An 18,348-nucleotide genomic window follows, 5' to 3' on the forward strand; every position below is an offset into this window, starting at 1 on the left:
AATGTGATAACAGTGCTGTATCTTCAAGTGTGCCAGTCGACTTCTAGATGAAAGAGCCTCCGTTTTACCCTCTATAGAGCAAAGCCTCGGTCTTCTGCCAGTATGCAGGAAGAGCCAGTGCCCAGCGCTGCTTTTCTAGTAGCTCTTTCCCAGTCCTCCCATTTTAGGCCCCTCTCTTTCCTCCCAGTTCTAGAGCTACCTGCTATTCCACTTCCTTAAGCCTCTTAGGGATTATGTGGTACAAATCGGGTTGGTTCTCAGCTTTTCCCATGGCTACTGCAGGCTTTGAAACTTCTTGTATCTGCTAAGGATGTGTTTCTCACTGATCTCTTTTCTGGTTTCCACATTTTTCGTGCAATTTTCTCTTCTCTTATTTTCCTGCCATTGCAAGTTTCTTTCTGAAGTGTTTTGTTTTTTTTTTTTCTGTAGTTTTGATGGGGCTTTGGGAAGGATGAAAATTAAATGTGTATGTTCAATCTTCCATCTTAACTTGAAAAGTTAGTAAGTTCAATTAAAGATGATGTATTTCAGAAGGGACAATTTGTTTGTGTTGACATTTTTTACATTAAAATTTCATGACTAGCGTTTATTTCCAAGAAGCCAAAGATGCCAACTCTATGTAATCAAGTTTTCCTTTTCTTCATAGCTGGGACAGGAAGAAAGATACGAATTGCTCAATGTCTTGGAGTTCACCAGGTAAAGCATCTGCTCTGTGGTTTGTATGTATGACATAAATTTCCTTCCATTTTTATTTAACTAAATTTATTTATACCAAATATTAAATTAAAATCTTCAATGAAATTTTTAATTGTCATATCTGTAAGTAAATCATAAACAGCACTCTTCAGAGTTTTGTAAGGCATTACTCCTAGAGGCAATATAAAAATATTTTTGAACATAACTGTCTGCATTACAACTGTAGGGGGTATAGGACCAAGACAGTGATCTGGAAATACCGTTATACTTAGAGGTGCCAAGATTTATTTAGCATGAAAATGAATCAGAGTCAGGAACCCACCATTCTAATTAAGTGTTCATTATAACATCTAATTGTCTTGGGATACCCATCTCTCTGTTAGGTATAAAACCAGTTCCCATGTAGTAGGCAAGGGCAGAAAGCAAAAGGATTATTTTACTTACTTTATTTCCTAAGGTCAAATAAGAGAGGCCTTCCATTATGGTCAGTGATATCTCTATGAGTTTTGGGCTCTTTATTCCCACGTGACTATGTAGTTTCCCAACTAACCTACATTCTTGGGGCAAAATGACCTCAGCTACAGACAAGAGGGTCTTTATAAAGATTGTGTCATCATTCAGGGGACACTTAAAAATATCTTCAAGGCCATAACCAGGACGTAATGCTGCTGTTCAAGGAAATAAGTGTCCACTTTTTTTCTTGAACTTTTTCCTACATAAGGCAAGTCTGTACACTAACTAAAAGAGGCATTTTCTTTTCTGTGCCAACATTTGTTGCTGTCTTGGTTAGGAGTGACCACATGCCAGTGGTTAATATCAAAAGTAATGGGATCTAATTTATTATTTAAACATTGTGGGTTTTTTCACTTGTATGCACTGAAAGGCTCAAAGGAAAATGCATAAGAAGAAGTTGGATGACTAACTGTCATAGAATATTCTCAAAGTGTATCCCCCATCTTTTTTTTTCCACATCAAAGTGACTGTTTTTCCTAAGCCTGCTTGTATTATGTCTGTAATATATTATAAATAGTGTATCAGTTAGCATTTGGATATGTTTGTTTACGAACACACACTTAGAAACACTATGTAAGTGGTAAGTGTGTGAAGAAAAATAAAGCAAAGTTAGCAGCTCTTTCAGGATGCTGTGATGGGGGAGGCTTAAGGACAAAAGTAAGAGAAGTGAATGTGTGGGTATTAAAATAATCTCTGAAAGACATGAGTGGTTTACACTAGGATGATGGTAGAAAAAATAAAGTGAAGTTGACAGAATGCAGATACCCTTTGCAGGGATGTCAGGGGGCCATTGGTATGAATTGGATGCGGCAGGAGAAAAGAGGGGGAGGGGCTAGGGTTCCTGGCATGAGTGACTGGGTAGATGGAGGTACTGTTTACACAAATGGTGGATACAGGATAGATGCTGAGGCTGAGATGTTTGAATCGTTAAGTTTTAGATGCCAGTGAGATATATATACATAGAGATGTCAGGTAGGCAACTGGTTATAGAGGCCTGACACATAGAAGCCTATGGCTGAAATATAAATTTGGTAGTCATTGGCCTGTAAATGGTATTTAAAAGCCATGAACGTGAGTTGGATCTCCTGGATATAAAATAATAATAGAGTAAGGGAAACAAGAAAGGCTGAAGATTGAACTACGAGTAACTCTAAGGGTTGATTAGCAAAGAGGAATTAACAAGAGACTGCTCTGTGATTAGAGAAAGAGAGCGTAAGAGCATAAAGCCAAGGGAAGAGGACAATTTCCAGGAGGGAGTGGTCATCTGTGTCAGAGACTGCTGCAAGGTTAGGTAAGACAAAGCTGGAAGTAGTTGTTGGACTTAGCGATTCAACAGCTGGTGAAAAGAGAAGCAAGATGGGAGTGACGGGGGAATGAGTGGGAACTGTGGGTGGCAACTGTTTTGAGAAGTTGAGCTGTGAAGGGGAGTAGAGCGTTGAAAAGGGATGCGTGTGGCTCAGCGGGGAGGGTGGTTTGGGATGAGTTTCTCAGGAGAGAGACTAGAACTGTTTCAGTACTGATGAGAAGGATCCACTCCAGGAGGAGAAGATGCAAGTTCAGGGGAGAGCAGCACAGCTTTAGGAGTGAGATGACCAGGAACGCAGGGTGAGAGAAGATTCACAGCGCATGTGGAAGGAAGGTCTCTGATACGAAAGGAAGTGTTCCTTCCATGGTAACAAGAAACAAGACAGAGGATGGTCCACAGTGGATAAATATGCAGGTTTTAATGACAGAAAGAATAGGGATTTCTTTTTGGAGGCTTCCGTCAAGGTGACTGCAAAAATTCTGAGGGTCAGGAATGACAAGGGCACATTGGAGACTTGAGGAATGGAGAGGTGCTTATAGTCCTGTGGGGAGACAGAGAGCAAGCTTATTAGAGAAATGTAGATGACGAGGCAGCATGGAGCACCCAGTGACGTTGGGACCATGTGTTTACTAATCTCTGGCTGGGTGACTTTTCTCCAGCAATGTCCACTTACCCTGATGGACCACAGAAAGGGTTCCTGTTCACCCAAGATTTGGGAGTTTTGCCAGGAGAAGAAAAGAGCAAGAAAGTTGATGAGTTTGGGACCATGCCATCAAAGCTGCATTAAGAGAGACATGAATCATGAAGGGCTGAGATAGAATACCTGTATGTGATTACAAAAAGGGGCCCAATTAAATGTAGTCCTAAAGCACAGGAATGAAGATCAGAGATATTAATACAGTGGGGATTAGAGATGGAGAAAGAGAGAACTAAATACTCCTAGACATTTCTGGAGGAAACTCCAGCGGTATGCTATGACACCAAACCTGACTGCTATATTGCCCTCATCTCAGTGTTTTAGCCACAGAACGTTATAAGGTAACACAAATAGACGCAGACACTTGAGAAGTCTTTTTTACCCCTGGTTTCTGGAGAGAATATGCTTATACACAATTAGTTCCAGGTGCGGCTTATCCTGTGCAATGCCATACCTGTTTACTCTGTTCACTGTTACTTGCAATCTCTTTGCTAACGCATTAAAAGATGTTGTATGTTTGACTAACAATTTTTATCTGTCTGTACTGCCAACATAATGTTAAATGGTTTGTGCTCATTAACTAGAGTTTGCAAGATAAATTAGGTTTTTTACATGATGCCAGTGGTTTGCTAGTAATCATTGAAAAATGATAGTCATGAAGGCTTAAGTGGGTTTTTAAAGTTCTAGTGTTTGCCTTTATGTGTGATTGGATGTGTACTTAAAACTGACTTTCTGTTTGAATAAAAAAAAAAAATCCCACAAGGACTCAGAGGCAAAAAATACACAAATCAATTTTCATTGCAAAGTAAAGGAGCTGCCACAATGGAGGATTCCTGGACTGAATGTCAATATTATGACATAGTATGAGAGTGTTTCGTGTTTGGTAATTGCAATCATTGTTGCTTTTGTTGTGGTCATCCACTTACAATGCTTGGTGTCGGTTTATTTATCTCTTGTAAAAATAAAATACAGTGTGTGTGTGAAAAAAAAAGTTATAAAAGTTCATATAGACAAAAAAAGATAATTTCTTTGAAGTACGGTAAATCAGCCATGTTTGAATATCAAAAAAATTGATTATCATTTCTCTTTTTAATAATTCATCGAAAAAGATACTGGCTTAAATATTTTTTAAATCTGAAAACATTGAACTAGAACTCTCCTTTATCCTGGTGGATACTAACTCTTGCAGGTTTCTAGGGAGCTATTTTGTAAATTATTCCTCTAGGGAAGTAGATGGTACCCTGGTGCCTTAAAAAACATAATGTAACTTTCAAAGGACTCAACTATACACCCAGAGGATGGTTTGTGTATGTGGAAGGATCGGCCTCATAATTTGGTCAAATTTATTTTTTCACTGGGAGTATTAAAATATGTGAGACGTGACAAACAAATAGGTGTATCTTCTCACCACGCTGACACATTGTGGAAAACCTCTTTCTTTCAGTGCTAGAAAAAGAATGTCAGTGATTGTTCGCACTCCATCCGGGAAGTTACGACTTTACTGCAAAGGAGCTGTAAGTTTTTATTTTTGTCTTTTGCAGTTTTGATTTACGATGGTTTATAATGGATACGTTAAGCATTCTGCTACGGAAACGTAACACAGATGTTTAGCCTGAAGCTGCTGACGTCCACTCTGGGTAGTGTTTTATACTAATAGTGTTCAGCCTCTTCTGGTGAAATATGGAATTCCTTCTGGGTAAATTTGGTGCTTTGAAAAAGTTTGGCCTGGGTTATTTATATAATTCAATGTTTGGTACATAATATTTGAGGTTTGTTGTTTAGAAATATGTTAGAAGCCAGTTAAATACGGAAAATATTTTAAAATTGAATTAGAAATGTAGTGACCTATACCAGTTTAAATTTAATTTTTTAAAGGCCTTAGAAATGGGGGAAAAAATGGATCACAATTACTGCTATAATTTCTTCATGTGGAGACTACTATTTGTATTGTACTTGCATTGGTTTAATTAGAACAGAATTTCTAACTATTGGTTGGCTATGGTATATTGGCAGGTTATATTGACAAAATAGTCATTCTGACTGAATTTTTCTAGTTGAAATATGTCTACACTCATGGAAATATAAGAAATCTACTGCCCAGGGCCTTTTCTTTCTAATTCTTAAAATTAGTTAATATTTCCCTTTTGAATTATCCTTTCCAGGTACCTAGTATAGTTGGGGTAGTCAGGTAACTTACCAACTTGGAACTTTCCAATTTCAACTATAATCACCAATCTTGCTTTATTACATAGAACTTGGAAACTGAACTTACCAAGAAACCCAAGCTTATTATTTGAATTCCTGTTGAGAATGTTTTTCAGTGCCTTTGTTTTAAAGCATTGAAATGTAATTTTTGAATGCCTTGGTTTTAAAGAATTTTGGTAGAATTATTTCATGATGTCTCATGAATGTAGTTTTAGAATTCCTTTGGTTGTTGATTCAAACATCTAACATTTGTTTGCTGTGTGCATTTTATCTACTAGACTTTCAACTGGATTTGGGGGTTAGGAAGATAAGACTCAAAACTTGTCAGGAGCTTAAGACTACTCAGGGAAATATATATAAAGAGAAGATTAGGATACAATATTAAAATATATTGTAAAGATCTTTCACCTCCCAGTGGTAGCATTAAGTGATAAAGTAATAAGGAGAGGCCTTAAGACCTCCCACTTTAAACGGTTTGTATGTGTCCAGTTTAACTACACCCAGTCCACATCCTCTTTCCTTAGTTTTGAGTGATCCAGCTAGAAACTTTGTTTGGGGCATTAAAGCACTGAATAAAAAATAAAAACATTGGACTTCTTTTTTGAATAATCATGGAGATAGTTTGCATACATTAACTTGCTTATTGCCACTCCCAAATTAGCTATGGTATGTGGTTGAATACTAAAAAAGCATAAACATGTAAAACAGCAAGGTGCATTTGAGAACTATGTGCAGTTTGGCAGGGCATAGCAGAATGTGAGGTTAGAAGGGTGAGCATGGGTTAAGTCATGGGTTTTTCATGCTCGAGAACTTGTTCTTTCTTTCTGGATCATTCTGATGCCATTTAGAAGGTGATTTAAAGCAGAAAAGAGATGTATAGAGAGTTAGCAGTTGAAGCTGTTGACTACAGTCCAAGAAAAAGTTGATAAGGATCAAAACCTTATAACAGACAATTGCAGAGAGGATTAAGAGGACAGAGATTTAGGACTTAGTAATTGATTACATGTGGGTGATGAGGGAAGAGATGATCTAGGATTCTCAGATTTCTGTTTAACTAAATAGACTAAGTGATACCACTTACTAAGATAAAGAGTTGGGAGCTACATCTGGGCCATAAGAGCAAAGATACCTGCATTTCACAGGGGAAGATATATGGGGTGCTGATATAGGAGTTAAAAGTGTAGCTGGAAACTAAAAGCAGGGGATTGATGAGATCTCATATGGAGAAAATAATGCATGAAAAGAGAGGAGGGCTAAATGTGAAAAGTAGAGGATCCAGGAAGGGCATTGAAATTTGGGGGAAAGCCTGAAGAGTCTGTTGATTCCTTGGCAGAGTGAATAATCAACAGTGACAAGTGTAACAGAATACCTTAGTAATGAAAGGCAATTAAGAAATCTTCAAGGGCTTCCCTGGTGGCGCAGTGGTTGAGAATCTGCCTGCCAGTGCAGGGGACACGGGTTCGAGCCCTGGTCTGGGAAGATCCCACATGCCGCGGAGCAACTAGGCCCGCGAGCCACAACTACTGAGCCTGCGCGTCTGGAGCTTGTGCTCCACAACAAGAGAGGCCGCGACAGTGAGAGGCCCGCGCACCACAATGAAGAATGGCCCCCGCTCGCCGCAACTAGAGAAAGCCCTAGCACAGAAATGAAGACCCAACACAGCCAAAAATAAATATAAATAAATAAAAATTAAAAAAGAAGTCTTCAAGAATATTTTCCAGTCAACATGGTATTATCTGTTCATAGTGTGATGCACCTCCTTTATTCCAAAATCATAGCAGTGATGGATATAGTATAAAGAGAAAACAGAGGTAGACCAAAATAGGTATAGAAAATCAAGGTGGTACACTGAACTGAAGTCTTGAGCTGAGATGGGTAGGAGTCCCAGGCCCTGGGTTGGGAATCGGGGAGCAATGTCTAGAGTTTGGCTTCTATGGGACAATGGGCACAAATGGTACTTTCTGTAAAATGCAGATAGGAGCCAGCCTCCCCTCTTTAAAACCTAAGATAGTGGTAAACTTCCTAACCAGGAGAAGAGCTGAGGAAAGGTCATTCAAGCCCCTACTGGAGAGTACAGAAAACCACTAGATTGAAATGCATGTGAAGAAGGAAAGAGCAAGAGCAAAACTTGGAGACACATGAGGAAATCTCATGTCGAAGAGAGAACAAACATGTAAACAACTGGAGCATAAACTCACCCCAGATGAAATCATCTGTGTAAACTGTTCTGACAGAGGATGTTTAGAGCTCAACATGACAAAGAAATTAGTTATTTTTAATCAAAAAGAAATTTGGGGGAGAGGGGAGAATAGGTTACATGTAAGATAAATTAGAAATCATAAATAAATTTAAGAAAAAAACATCAACAAATGAAATAAGCTCTAGATAGAGTTGGAGGGGTGAGGATGGAGTTAGTGAATTGGAAGATAGTATTTGAAGAGTTCATTTAAAATATCACACAAAGAAATGGGGTGTGTGTGTGTGTGTGTGTGTGTGTGTGTGTGTATGACTTATTTTTCTTGCTTTTTTCCAGATTTTCAGTAATTGGGTTGTCTTGCTTTGTTAATTTTTAAGTGAAAAAGAAGGAAAAGTACACAATACACAAGTTGTGTCTGCAGTAGTAGCCAATTTAGGGAAAGTTACATTTACACAAATAAAAATTTAATTTATTCAAGAAAATAATCCTACTCCAATATTTATATTCAAGAGAGAAGTTAGAAACTTGAGTAATACACTTAATGCTTTAGGGACCTTAAAGTGACTGAAAATTTTCAAATTAAGTGCCCCCTAAATAAAATTCTGTGCCATATGCAAAAAAGACCACATCTGAAATTAGTTATTTCTAGCCATTCACCACCACGGCAGAGGCAAAGTGCAGATAATTCTGAATGGCACACATAAGCACAGTAAATGTTTGTCTGTATTTAAATATAGATGTGTATAATGTCTTTAGCAAATATTCCAGCCCCAGCTTTATGCAGCAGATCAGTCTCCACTTGGTGTTTAGCTGGACAACAAGGGCAGATTCCTTGATGATTAGTAACTGGCTAATTTATCGCAAGATTATCTGCATGACGTCAGTATAAATTACAGTGCTTAGCTAATTATAAAAGACCTCTTTTTTTTCCTACTTGATACTTTATTATTATTGATTCTTGAATTTCATTGTGTAGCTCTTCTTTATTTGGCTTTACTGTATAATGTGGTATTCCATATAACTGAAGTTTGGGGCTAACTGAGAATTACATCAGTGCTTTATTCATTTCACACATATTTTTTGAATACTTGCCATGTGCAAGGCACTGTAGGTGAGGGACAGAGCAGCACTGGAACTTCAGACTAAAAGATGAACAGGAAAACAATGCTTCGTATGAAAATTTACCGAAGACAAATTCTTAGCCGTGAAGCCTAGGCTCTTCCCATAAGTGACTGTAATCTGACGGTGCATGCCACTCGAGCAGCATCACCCCACCATGATTTTCCACTCTTACCTTGCCGAGGGCTAAGACACCAGATACGTAAATCCATTTAGGGTGATCATCAGTTTCTTCCACTAGAATGCTTAACTACATTGCAGAATTTTATCTCCCTAGCTTTATTACGTATCACTTTTGTTTTCATGACTTTAATTTTTTTTAAGATTTTCTTAATTTTAAAATGGCCTATTTTAATTTCATGGAAAATTTCATTAGCCTCTTAAAAAAAATAGTTTGTAAGTTATACCTTCGTTCTCAGAAAGGAGCCATGAGGGGAAATTATCATTTCCTTTTGCTTTGCCCCTCTTCCCATTCCACCACTGAAAAATGAAGAGAAATTCATAATCGGAGCCTGGAATATTCCATCTGTTCTGAGGTCACTAAGTTCTGTTTCTCTCAAGGGTTCTAAATCATACTCCATTAGTCTGCTTCCAAATCTCAGCCCTGAGACTGGAGACCCCAAAATGAGTAATGCCACTGAGAAAGTAATTGCAGGTAAATGATTTATTTTTTCCTGGTCTAATAAAACCATGAAGGCCAAATACTAAAATTCCTAAAACATTAAATCCAAGCTGAAGAACAACTAAAGGAACAACAGGCAATTTATAAAGGGACAAAAATTAGAGAAGCGTACTGATGCTTAAAGTTAAAGCTGAAAGGGACTTTAAAGATAATCCGGTAATTTAATTTTACAGACTAAATAAATTGAGCTGTAAAGCTAAAGTAACACAATCAGAAATATTCATCTGTAAGGCAATGCTAGGCTTGTCCAAGATCCTCCCTGCTCTACCCACCAGCCCACTCCATGAATTTAGACCTGTGTTTCTCAGAGTTTGTTCTTTTGTGAGCACCAATCCCATGAAGATGCCCTAACCTCTGAGAGGTTCAGTAGTAAGTTTGGAGCATATACCATACCGCCCCCTTGGAACCACCATGCACATTAGCGTTTTAAAGGCTCTAAGAAGTATTGAGCAGGGCAAGCTCTTTCGCTTTGTTTAGTCCAGCATTTCCCAAACTCTTTGAGTCCTGGACCATTCTTCCTTATAGCACCTATGAACACTGCATTGTTCTGCAAAATCTTCAGGGGTTGGGGGAGATACTGCAGCACATCACAGGTAGGCGAAGTATTGATAGAATATGAGGTTTTGAACATTACAGTAACTATGGATTTATTCAGAAAGGAGAAAGATGAAAATATAGGACCAGAACCTTATTTCTTAGTGTCATAAGGGAAACAGTGTTATTAGGGAAAAATATTTTGTGCTTCAACACTAATGCTAAAAGTGATTTTTTAAATACTCATTTGCTGCTAATAATGTTGCCAACATCAACTTTATTAAACTCAGAATTCTTAGTTCAAGTGTGTTATACCTTCTGTTCGTTTTCCAGGACACTGTAATTTATGACCGACTAGCAGAGACTTCAAAATACAAAGAAATTACCCTAAAACATTTAGAGCAGTTTGCTACAGAAGGTGAGTGTAATATGGCAATAAAGCATGATTAAAATAAAATGAAATCATATACTACTAATATCTTACAGTATCATTCTTATTTTACTTAGAGATTCCTAAAGTAAGATAAAAATAAATGTTGATAATTTAGATTATACTCTATGCTGTTCCCACCCATTATTTTTATTTCGCTCTCCTGTATTTATTAAAATTTTGAGAGACTTTGTCCCCACGTTTTAGGGGATGTAGGGCCTATAAATCTGTTTGCTTTTTAGAATAGATACTGTTTACAGTGGGTTTTTTTCCCCAGCATTTCAGACTTTCTTCAGACACACAAATGGTAACAAAGGGCACCCACAAGTGACAGGCGTGGTCCCTAAGGCCTGGCTCAAAGGCCATGCTGGAGGATGTGAGAGACTTCTCAGCCCTACTCCCTCAGCAGCTCTGTCCTTTCCTACTCTACACCTCACAGGCACCTCTGAGATCAGTTAAAAGTGCGCAGAGGGCTTCCCTGGTGGCACAGTGGTTGAGAGTCCGCCTGCCGATGCGGGGACACGGGTTTGTGCCCCGGTCTGGGAAGATCCCACATGCCATGGAACGGCTGGACCCGTGAGCCATGGCCGCTGAGCCTGCGCGTCCGGAGCCTGTGCTCCGCAATGGGAGAGGCCACAACAGTGAGAGGCCTGCATACCGCAAAAAAAGAAAAAAAAAAAAGTGCGCAGAAACTAAGTTACTGTAGGGGAAGTTGGGCTCTGCCTCGCTGGCAAGAAAGAGGAGCAGGTTCTGAGGAAAAGATGGAAGCGGGCTACTGGGTCACCACTCAGGAGATGTCAGGCTGCTCCCTGGTCTGGCCTGCGTCACCCACAGCCTTGGACCTGGGCAGAGAAGGAAGCAAGGAGACACTCCCAACATGGCAGCCCTGGGCAGCTGGAGAGTGTGGGTCACTGGTCATGTGATACCCCAGAGCCAATGACCAGACCTCTCTCTGTTTACAGTTTAAATGCTTTATAGCTCAAGCAATGCAGAAGGAAGGAAACAAGAGTCGAAGAACAGGGTATTCTAATCTAAGAAAGAGGAGAAGAAATAAATAAATCTCTGTAACTGTTAAAATAGTTATTCAACTTAGTGTCAACTCAGAACTTTTTATTAAGCCCCTACCACCTGCCAGGCTCTGTGTGAGACCTGAGAATCTGTGGCAAACATGCTTAGTTCTGTCTCTGTTCTACTGAAATGTAGTCTAGGGAGATGATCTAGATGAGATGAAAGGAAGTGAGAGTTGTTACACATTAAGGTCAGTTCCTACAGGAACTTATAGAATCTTATCTCTAAACTTAACGAAAGTGGCCAGCGCCGTATCTGAATCTCCCATCCAAGTTTTCACTTTTGTCTGCGTCTGCTGGAACTGTTGCCAGTGGCACGAGCCTGACCTCTGATCCAGTCCTTTTCCTCTTAATCCAAGCTACAGAAAGATAGGAATGTTTTTAAAAGCACTAGGCTTTGAAAAGCAGGAACATGAAGAACCTTCTCCCATTTCTCCTCCAAAAATGGAAGAGCATGAAGACCCACACGTCTGTAGAGTTCAGATTTCATGAGGCGCAACTTCAGAGGGGCTTGGCAGGTACAACCTACCCAGCACACAGCACAGGTTCCTTTTTTGAGGAGGGTTAGGGGAGCATCTCTCTGCTCTCTGGTTGTGATGTTAAAGATATTCCAGCTCCTAGACACATTCCAATTGGCTTGGCCTCCACCTCCACCCCTTTCTCTCCGGCCCTAGGTGAGCAGCACTTGTGCACCATGGCTACCCCAGAGTAAGTTTCCAGCCAGGTTTCCAGAAGAGAAAAACATGTCCTAATATGGCCCTAAGATTTAAGTTCTACTCTAAGAGATCTGGCAGTGGACAACCCTACTCCTTTCTTGGAAGATGGAGTCCTCTGGCCACTTTATGTCCTATCTTCTTTGCTTCTTTTTTTTTTTTTTTTTTTTTTTTTGCTGTGTTGGGTCTTCACTGCTATGCGCAGCCCTCTCTAGTTGTGGTGAGCGGGGCCACCCTTCACTGCGGTGAGCAGGCTTCTCATTGCGGTGGCTTCTCTTGTTGCGGAGCACGGGCTCTAGGCACGCGGGCTTCAGTAGTTGTGGCACACGGGCTCTAGAGCACAAGCTCAGTAGTTGTGGCACATGGACCCAGCTGCTCCGCAGCATGTGGGATCCTCCCAGACCAGGGCTCGAACCCGTGTCCCCTGCATTGGCAGGTGGATTTTTTTTTTAACAACTTTTATTGGAGTATAATTGCTTTACAATGGTGTGTTAGTTTCTGTTTCATAACAAAGTGAATCAGCTATACATATACATATATCCCCATATCTCCTCCCTCTTGCATCTCCCTCTCACCCTCCCTCTCCCACCCCTCTACGTGGTCACAGAGCACCAAGCTGATCTCCCTGTGCTATGCGGCTGCTTCCCACTAGCTATCTATTTTACGTTTGGTAGTGTATATATGTCCATGCCACTCTCTCACTTCGTCCCAGCTTACCCTTCCCCCTCCTCGTATCCTCAAGTCCATTGTCTTTGTCTGCGTCTTTATTCCTGTCCTGCCCCTAGGTTCTTCAGAACCTTTTTTTTTAGATTCCATATATATGTGTTAGCATATGGTATTTGTTTTTCTCTTTCTGACTTACTTCACTTGTATGACAGACTCTAGTTCCATCCACCTCAGTACAAATAACTCAATTTCATTTCTTTTTATGGCTGAGTAATATTCCATTGTATATATGTGCCACATCTTCTTTATCCATTCATCTGTCGATGGACACTTAGGTTACTTCCATGTCCTGGCTATTGTAAGTAGAGCTGCAATGAATATTGTGGTACATGACTCTTTTTGATGGCAGGCAGATTCTTAACCACTGCACCACCAGGGAAGCCCCTCTTCTTTGCTTCTTTTTCTGACATGGTCCCAGCCATATTTTAGTTGACTTGAGATCACTAGCACCTAATTGTCTGAGAGCTAAATAACCTTGAGTGAGGACATTGTCTTCTTGGGAACCTAGTTAACTGCATTTATCATGGCTGGTAAATGCTTCTCCCTCTTCCTTGTTCCAGCTCATTAACTTTTTTCTGGCTGAGGGTAGCCTCCAAGTGAATTATAAAATTGACAGGCATTGAGCACTAGGAGTAGGTCACTTCAAACATCAGCTGTGGGGCTTCCCTGGTGGCGCAGTGGTTGAGAGTCCGCCTGCCGATGCAGGGGACACAGGTTCATGCCCTGGTCCGGGAAGATCCCACATGCTGCGGAGCGGCTGGGCCCGTGAGCCATGGCCGCTGAGCCTGCACGTCCAGAGCCTGTGCTCCGCAATGGGAGAGGCCACAACAGTGAGAGGCCCGCGTACCGCAAAAAAAAGAGAGAGAGGAAAAAAAAAAAAATCAACTGTGATTGTTTTCCCAGGGTATTCCTTTTTTGTCACTGTCCCTCAGTTTTTTAGACTCTTTATACTACAGATTCACAGTGGTAAAAGAGCAGTAGTAAATACAACCATATATCCCAGTTAGAGGAAGGTGGCTCTCCCAGTAGACCCCACTGGGGTCCCTCTCTTCCTTACTTCATAAGCGTCTGTGAAGCCACTTGTTCAGCACTGGAGTTACAGGTATGAAGAACTCCGGGACCCTGCCCTTCAGGAGCTTCAAGCTAATGTAGGAGATCACAAGGAAAACAATATGAAACATTGCCATTCATACCACAGGAGTGTTGGGGATTTCTGCCTTTGGGGTCTGGGTGAGAGGAGGATGCTTCAAAGAGATGGTTTTAAGAACTGAGTCTTAAAGTAGATGCAAGGCAGGCAGCAGAGGGGGTTGAGAGGGGGGAATGGAGAAAAAAATGACCAGTTTGTGCAAAGACCCTACCATGGGAAGTGAATGGCAGAGAATGAGGTGGAAGGCAATTGATATGTGGTGACTGAGCCAGACTCTGAGGTTTGGACTTCATCCTGGGGAACGATGAAAAGACTCCAAACAAAGGAATAACCTGATGAGATTCATTCAGATTTTAGAAAAGTTACTCGAGACGTGGAGGGTGGATTGAAAGAGCTGGGGAATTGGACACTAAGGTTCCATTGAACTTGAATCAGATTTCAACATATTGTTTGAACTGAATCAGTGTTTTCGAAATGAGACTTCGTTAAATAAAAACGGAAGTGTCGATCCAAATTTAAACCACTTCTTTCACCCCAAGATGAAACTTCATGCTGTTTGCAGGCACCCCTTACCCACACTCCAAGCCCCCAGGAAAATTAACCTACTATTTGTCACTATAAATTTACCTTTTCTGGACTTTACTTTTAATGAAATTCGACAACATGTGATCTTCTGTGTCTGGCTTCTTCCACTTAACATGATGGTTTTGGAGGGCATCTATGCTGCAGTATGCATCACTACTCCATTCCTTTTCATTGTTCAAGAGTATTCTGTAGTATGGATCCACCAGTTTTTGTTTATCTCTTCACCAGTTGATGGACATTTGGACTGTTTCCTTTTGGGGGCTGGTGTGAATGGTGCTGCTAATGAACATGTACCTACAAGTCCTTGTGTGGGTGTGTGATTTCATTTCTCTTAGGTAGATGGCTGGGAGTGAAATTGCTGGGTCATATATTTACGTTTAACATTTCTAGACGGTACCAAACTGGTTTGCAGAGTGGCTGCCGCATCATTCTACCTAACTGTAAATTTCCTGAGCACCAGATCAATATCACTGTGCTATGGGGAAAAAAAAATAAGCAAGTGTCAGACTTCTGAACAAAATCTTATTTGATGTTGTGGTTGGGGGTGTATGCTCCCTTTTTTTCAGGGTTAAGAACTTTGTGTTTCGCCGTGGCTGAGATTTCAGAGAGCGACTTTCAGGAGTGGCGAACGGTCTATCACCGGGCGTCCACGTCCGTGCAGAACAGGCTGCTCAAACTGGAAGAGAGCTACGAGTTAATTGAAAAGGTACGTGGAAGACTGTTTTGCCCGTAAGGCAAGTTTGGTTTCCAGAAAACTTGTCTTAATTCAAGGGGCCAATAAAATTAAAATCAAAATATCTTGACACACCGCTAAACTGTTGAATCTCCTCCGGTCTAAGCACTGACAGCTCTTAAAGTTTTTGCTGAAAAGTCTCTGGAATTGCTTTATATAGATCTGGGCTCTTTTCACAATTTTGGATCAAATTTAGTCTCATCTAGCAATACCTTTGCCAAAATCTTCCATTGCATCAGCATTGCTGAAGGTGTGCGTGCCTCCTGCCCACACACAGACATGCACACAAGCTGCACACACATGCATGTGTGTATACAGTTAATGAAGGCATATAATGTGTAATGCAAAGTAATATAATAAATATACAGCTTGTGTGACTCCATAGCCAATCATATAGAGTGTATAAGTGAACAACCCAGTGCTTATATCTGGCCTGTCATTGTTCACTTAGATACATCCATCATTTCTGCCACAACTATAAATATCCTCATTTTACCGACAAAGAAACCAAGGCTATTCAGCCAAAAAAGTGATGGATACACTATGATTGATGCTGTATAAATAGCAAGAAATCTTGCTTCCTAAATTAAAAATAGCAGACATTTTTATGTTGTACTTACCGTGTGCCACGTGCTATTTGTAGCACTTGAATCTATTAACCCAGCGGTCCCCAACCTTTTTGGCACCGGGGACCAGTTTCATGGAAGACAATTTTTCCACAGACCAGGGAGGGAGGATGGTTTCGGGATGATTCAAGCACATTACATTTCTTGTACACTTTATTTCTATTATTATTACATTGTGATAGGTAATGAAATAATTATACGACTCACCATAACGCTGACAGGAGGCAGAGCTCAGGCGGTAATGCGATTGATGGGGAGCGGCTGTAAATACAGATGAAGCTTCACTCGCTCTCCCGCTGCTCACCTCTTGCTGTGGGCCAGGTTCCTAACAGGCCACGGACCTATAGCGGTCCATGGCCCGGGGGTTGGGGACCCCTGTATTAAATTATTTAATCTTCATAGCATCCCTTTGAGGTAGGTAGTGTTAATTATCCCAACTGTGCAGATGAAGAAATCAGGGTACCAGAGAGGTTAAGTAATTTTATAGATTACTCGGCTCATAGAGGGTGAACCAGAATTCTCACTCTGGCTCCAGAGTTCATACTCTTAGCCACTCGAGTATCTTCATTCTGACTTCCTAATTACATAATTCCTTCAACTATACTCATGTTTATAAGGCACAGACTCAAGCTTGCTTCAAGTTGATCTTGCCTTCAGATGAGTGACGACTGACATGTTTTTTCTTCGTCTCTCTCAATGTACTTCCTGTCTTGGATGGTAGCCAGCACCATGCATGTCTCCCTGGACCCTTCCCTCCTTCCTCTCCCCGCATGCCGCCCACTCTGTGTAATACCGGCAGTGGCATGGTACAGCTGGAGGTGGTTTTCTCTGGTATGCAGTTGCCACTTGTGACTCTAGATACTGTTCCCCTGTCTTCTCAGTGGATTGAGATCACTTTAGAAGCTAGTTTGTGTCTCATCTCTCCCTTATATTTGAACCTATTTTGTATCCTCCTTATCTCTCAGAAGACTTGTGATAGCATGTATGGAACCCTCCAACTCGATAAATCCCACCACCGCCACCAATTTTAGACGTGCACACACAGCAGGAGACTTGTTATTAATCAATTTATTGAATTTCTCTCTCCCGTTTTTTTCTAATATCCTTATATATGGTTATGTCTTTGGAATATTAGTGAATAAAGTAATTTTTTATTTATGAGACCATGACTATAATCTCTTTCAATATCTCCAACCAAAGTCCCATATTGTCTTAAAGTACTAATGGTATTGATTCTTAATCTTTGGCTTTTCTTACTCTTTTGAGAAGTTAAAAAAAAAAAAACCTGTTTGGAAATGATTCTTTTTCTCCTGTCTCCTTTCCTACACAGCCTGAATATAATGAAGCCTTTTCCCCTGTGGCAATGGTAGAATTAATATATAATAACTGAATAAAAATATTTTAAGTGGATTCTAACCATTAAATTTTGTTTCTACTTGAAGTGCACTGTAGCAGATTCTGGAGTTCAATGTTTAATGTGCCTAACATTTTTACTGTGAATGTCCTAGAGTTTATAGATTCGATTTTATAGGTTTAACAGTTGTGTGTGTGTGTGTGTGTGTGTGTTTAATATGTCATTAAATTTTGACTTCGCTCTTTTAACTAGAACAGATGTTCAACCTTTCTTCCAGCAGATGGCGATCGCGAGTCACATTGAAATTTAAGTTGCCTGGGGAACTCCATTACATGTATTTATATATTTTTAGTTTACAGATACAGAAGCCTCCCTTATGACTGTCTCTTACCTAAAATAAATGAAAAAGGGGATTTATAGCTAATTCCTCTTTACTTCATGATAAGCCATGCTCTCTTTTATTGAAAAATCAGAAAGGTGAAGAGATTGGTTCCCATGGTCAGCCAGCTTGTTCCATATAAGGACTGATTTTCTATATCCCCTGAAACCATCGGTTCTTTCAGTAATTAACTTAAGTAACTTTCATTAAGCGGTTAATAGATGCTAGGTATCAGGGATGCACAACCAAATAAGGAACACTCAGTGTGGCCCTCTGAGTGTCATGGTCTGAACCAGTTCCTCTAGGAAATCCAGAGGAATGACCCACGAACTTGGGCCATAGCAAGCTTTCAGAGAGGTGGTAACTTTTGAAATGAGCCTCAAAAGATTATTTTACCAGTTAAAGGAGAGCAGAGGTCTTCTTAAAAGAAAAAGAATAGGCACAATGACACAGAGGGGTCCCTGCAACTAAAAGCTGCTTTTCTGAAAAATGATTCTCCCCCCTGATCGTTTGGGAAGTGTGGGGTGATAGCGGGTCTCCCTTGGTCTGAGCTTCCATTCTCTGTTAAAATCAGCTGGAATTGGTATTCGGGAGGAGTTGTGGGAGGCAGGTTTCAGTGTGTCAGCGCAGGTTCTGCTC

General features: G+C 40.4%; 1 protein-coding gene across 1 annotated transcript in view; it reads left to right on the top strand.

Moving 5' to 3' along the window:
• ATP8A1 (ATPase phospholipid transporting 8A1) overlaps positions 1-18,348 on the top strand; it is a 236,293-nt gene that overhangs the window by 109,902 nt on the left and 108,043 nt on the right. Inside the window, exons 18-21 of the mRNA XM_065877682.1 lie at positions 647-696; positions 4,657-4,726; positions 10,283-10,367; positions 15,184-15,323. Of these exons, the coding sequence (XP_065733754.1) occupies positions 647-696; positions 4,657-4,726; positions 10,283-10,367; positions 15,184-15,323 (345 nt within the window). The remainder of the gene's footprint in view (positions 1-646; positions 697-4,656; positions 4,727-10,282; positions 10,368-15,183; positions 15,324-18,348) is intronic.

This window comes from Phocoena phocoena, chromosome 5, assembly GCF_963924675.1.
Source record: "Phocoena phocoena chromosome 5, mPhoPho1.1, whole genome shotgun sequence".
Taxonomy (NCBI): Eukaryota; Metazoa; Chordata; class Mammalia; order Artiodactyla; family Phocoenidae; genus Phocoena; species Phocoena phocoena.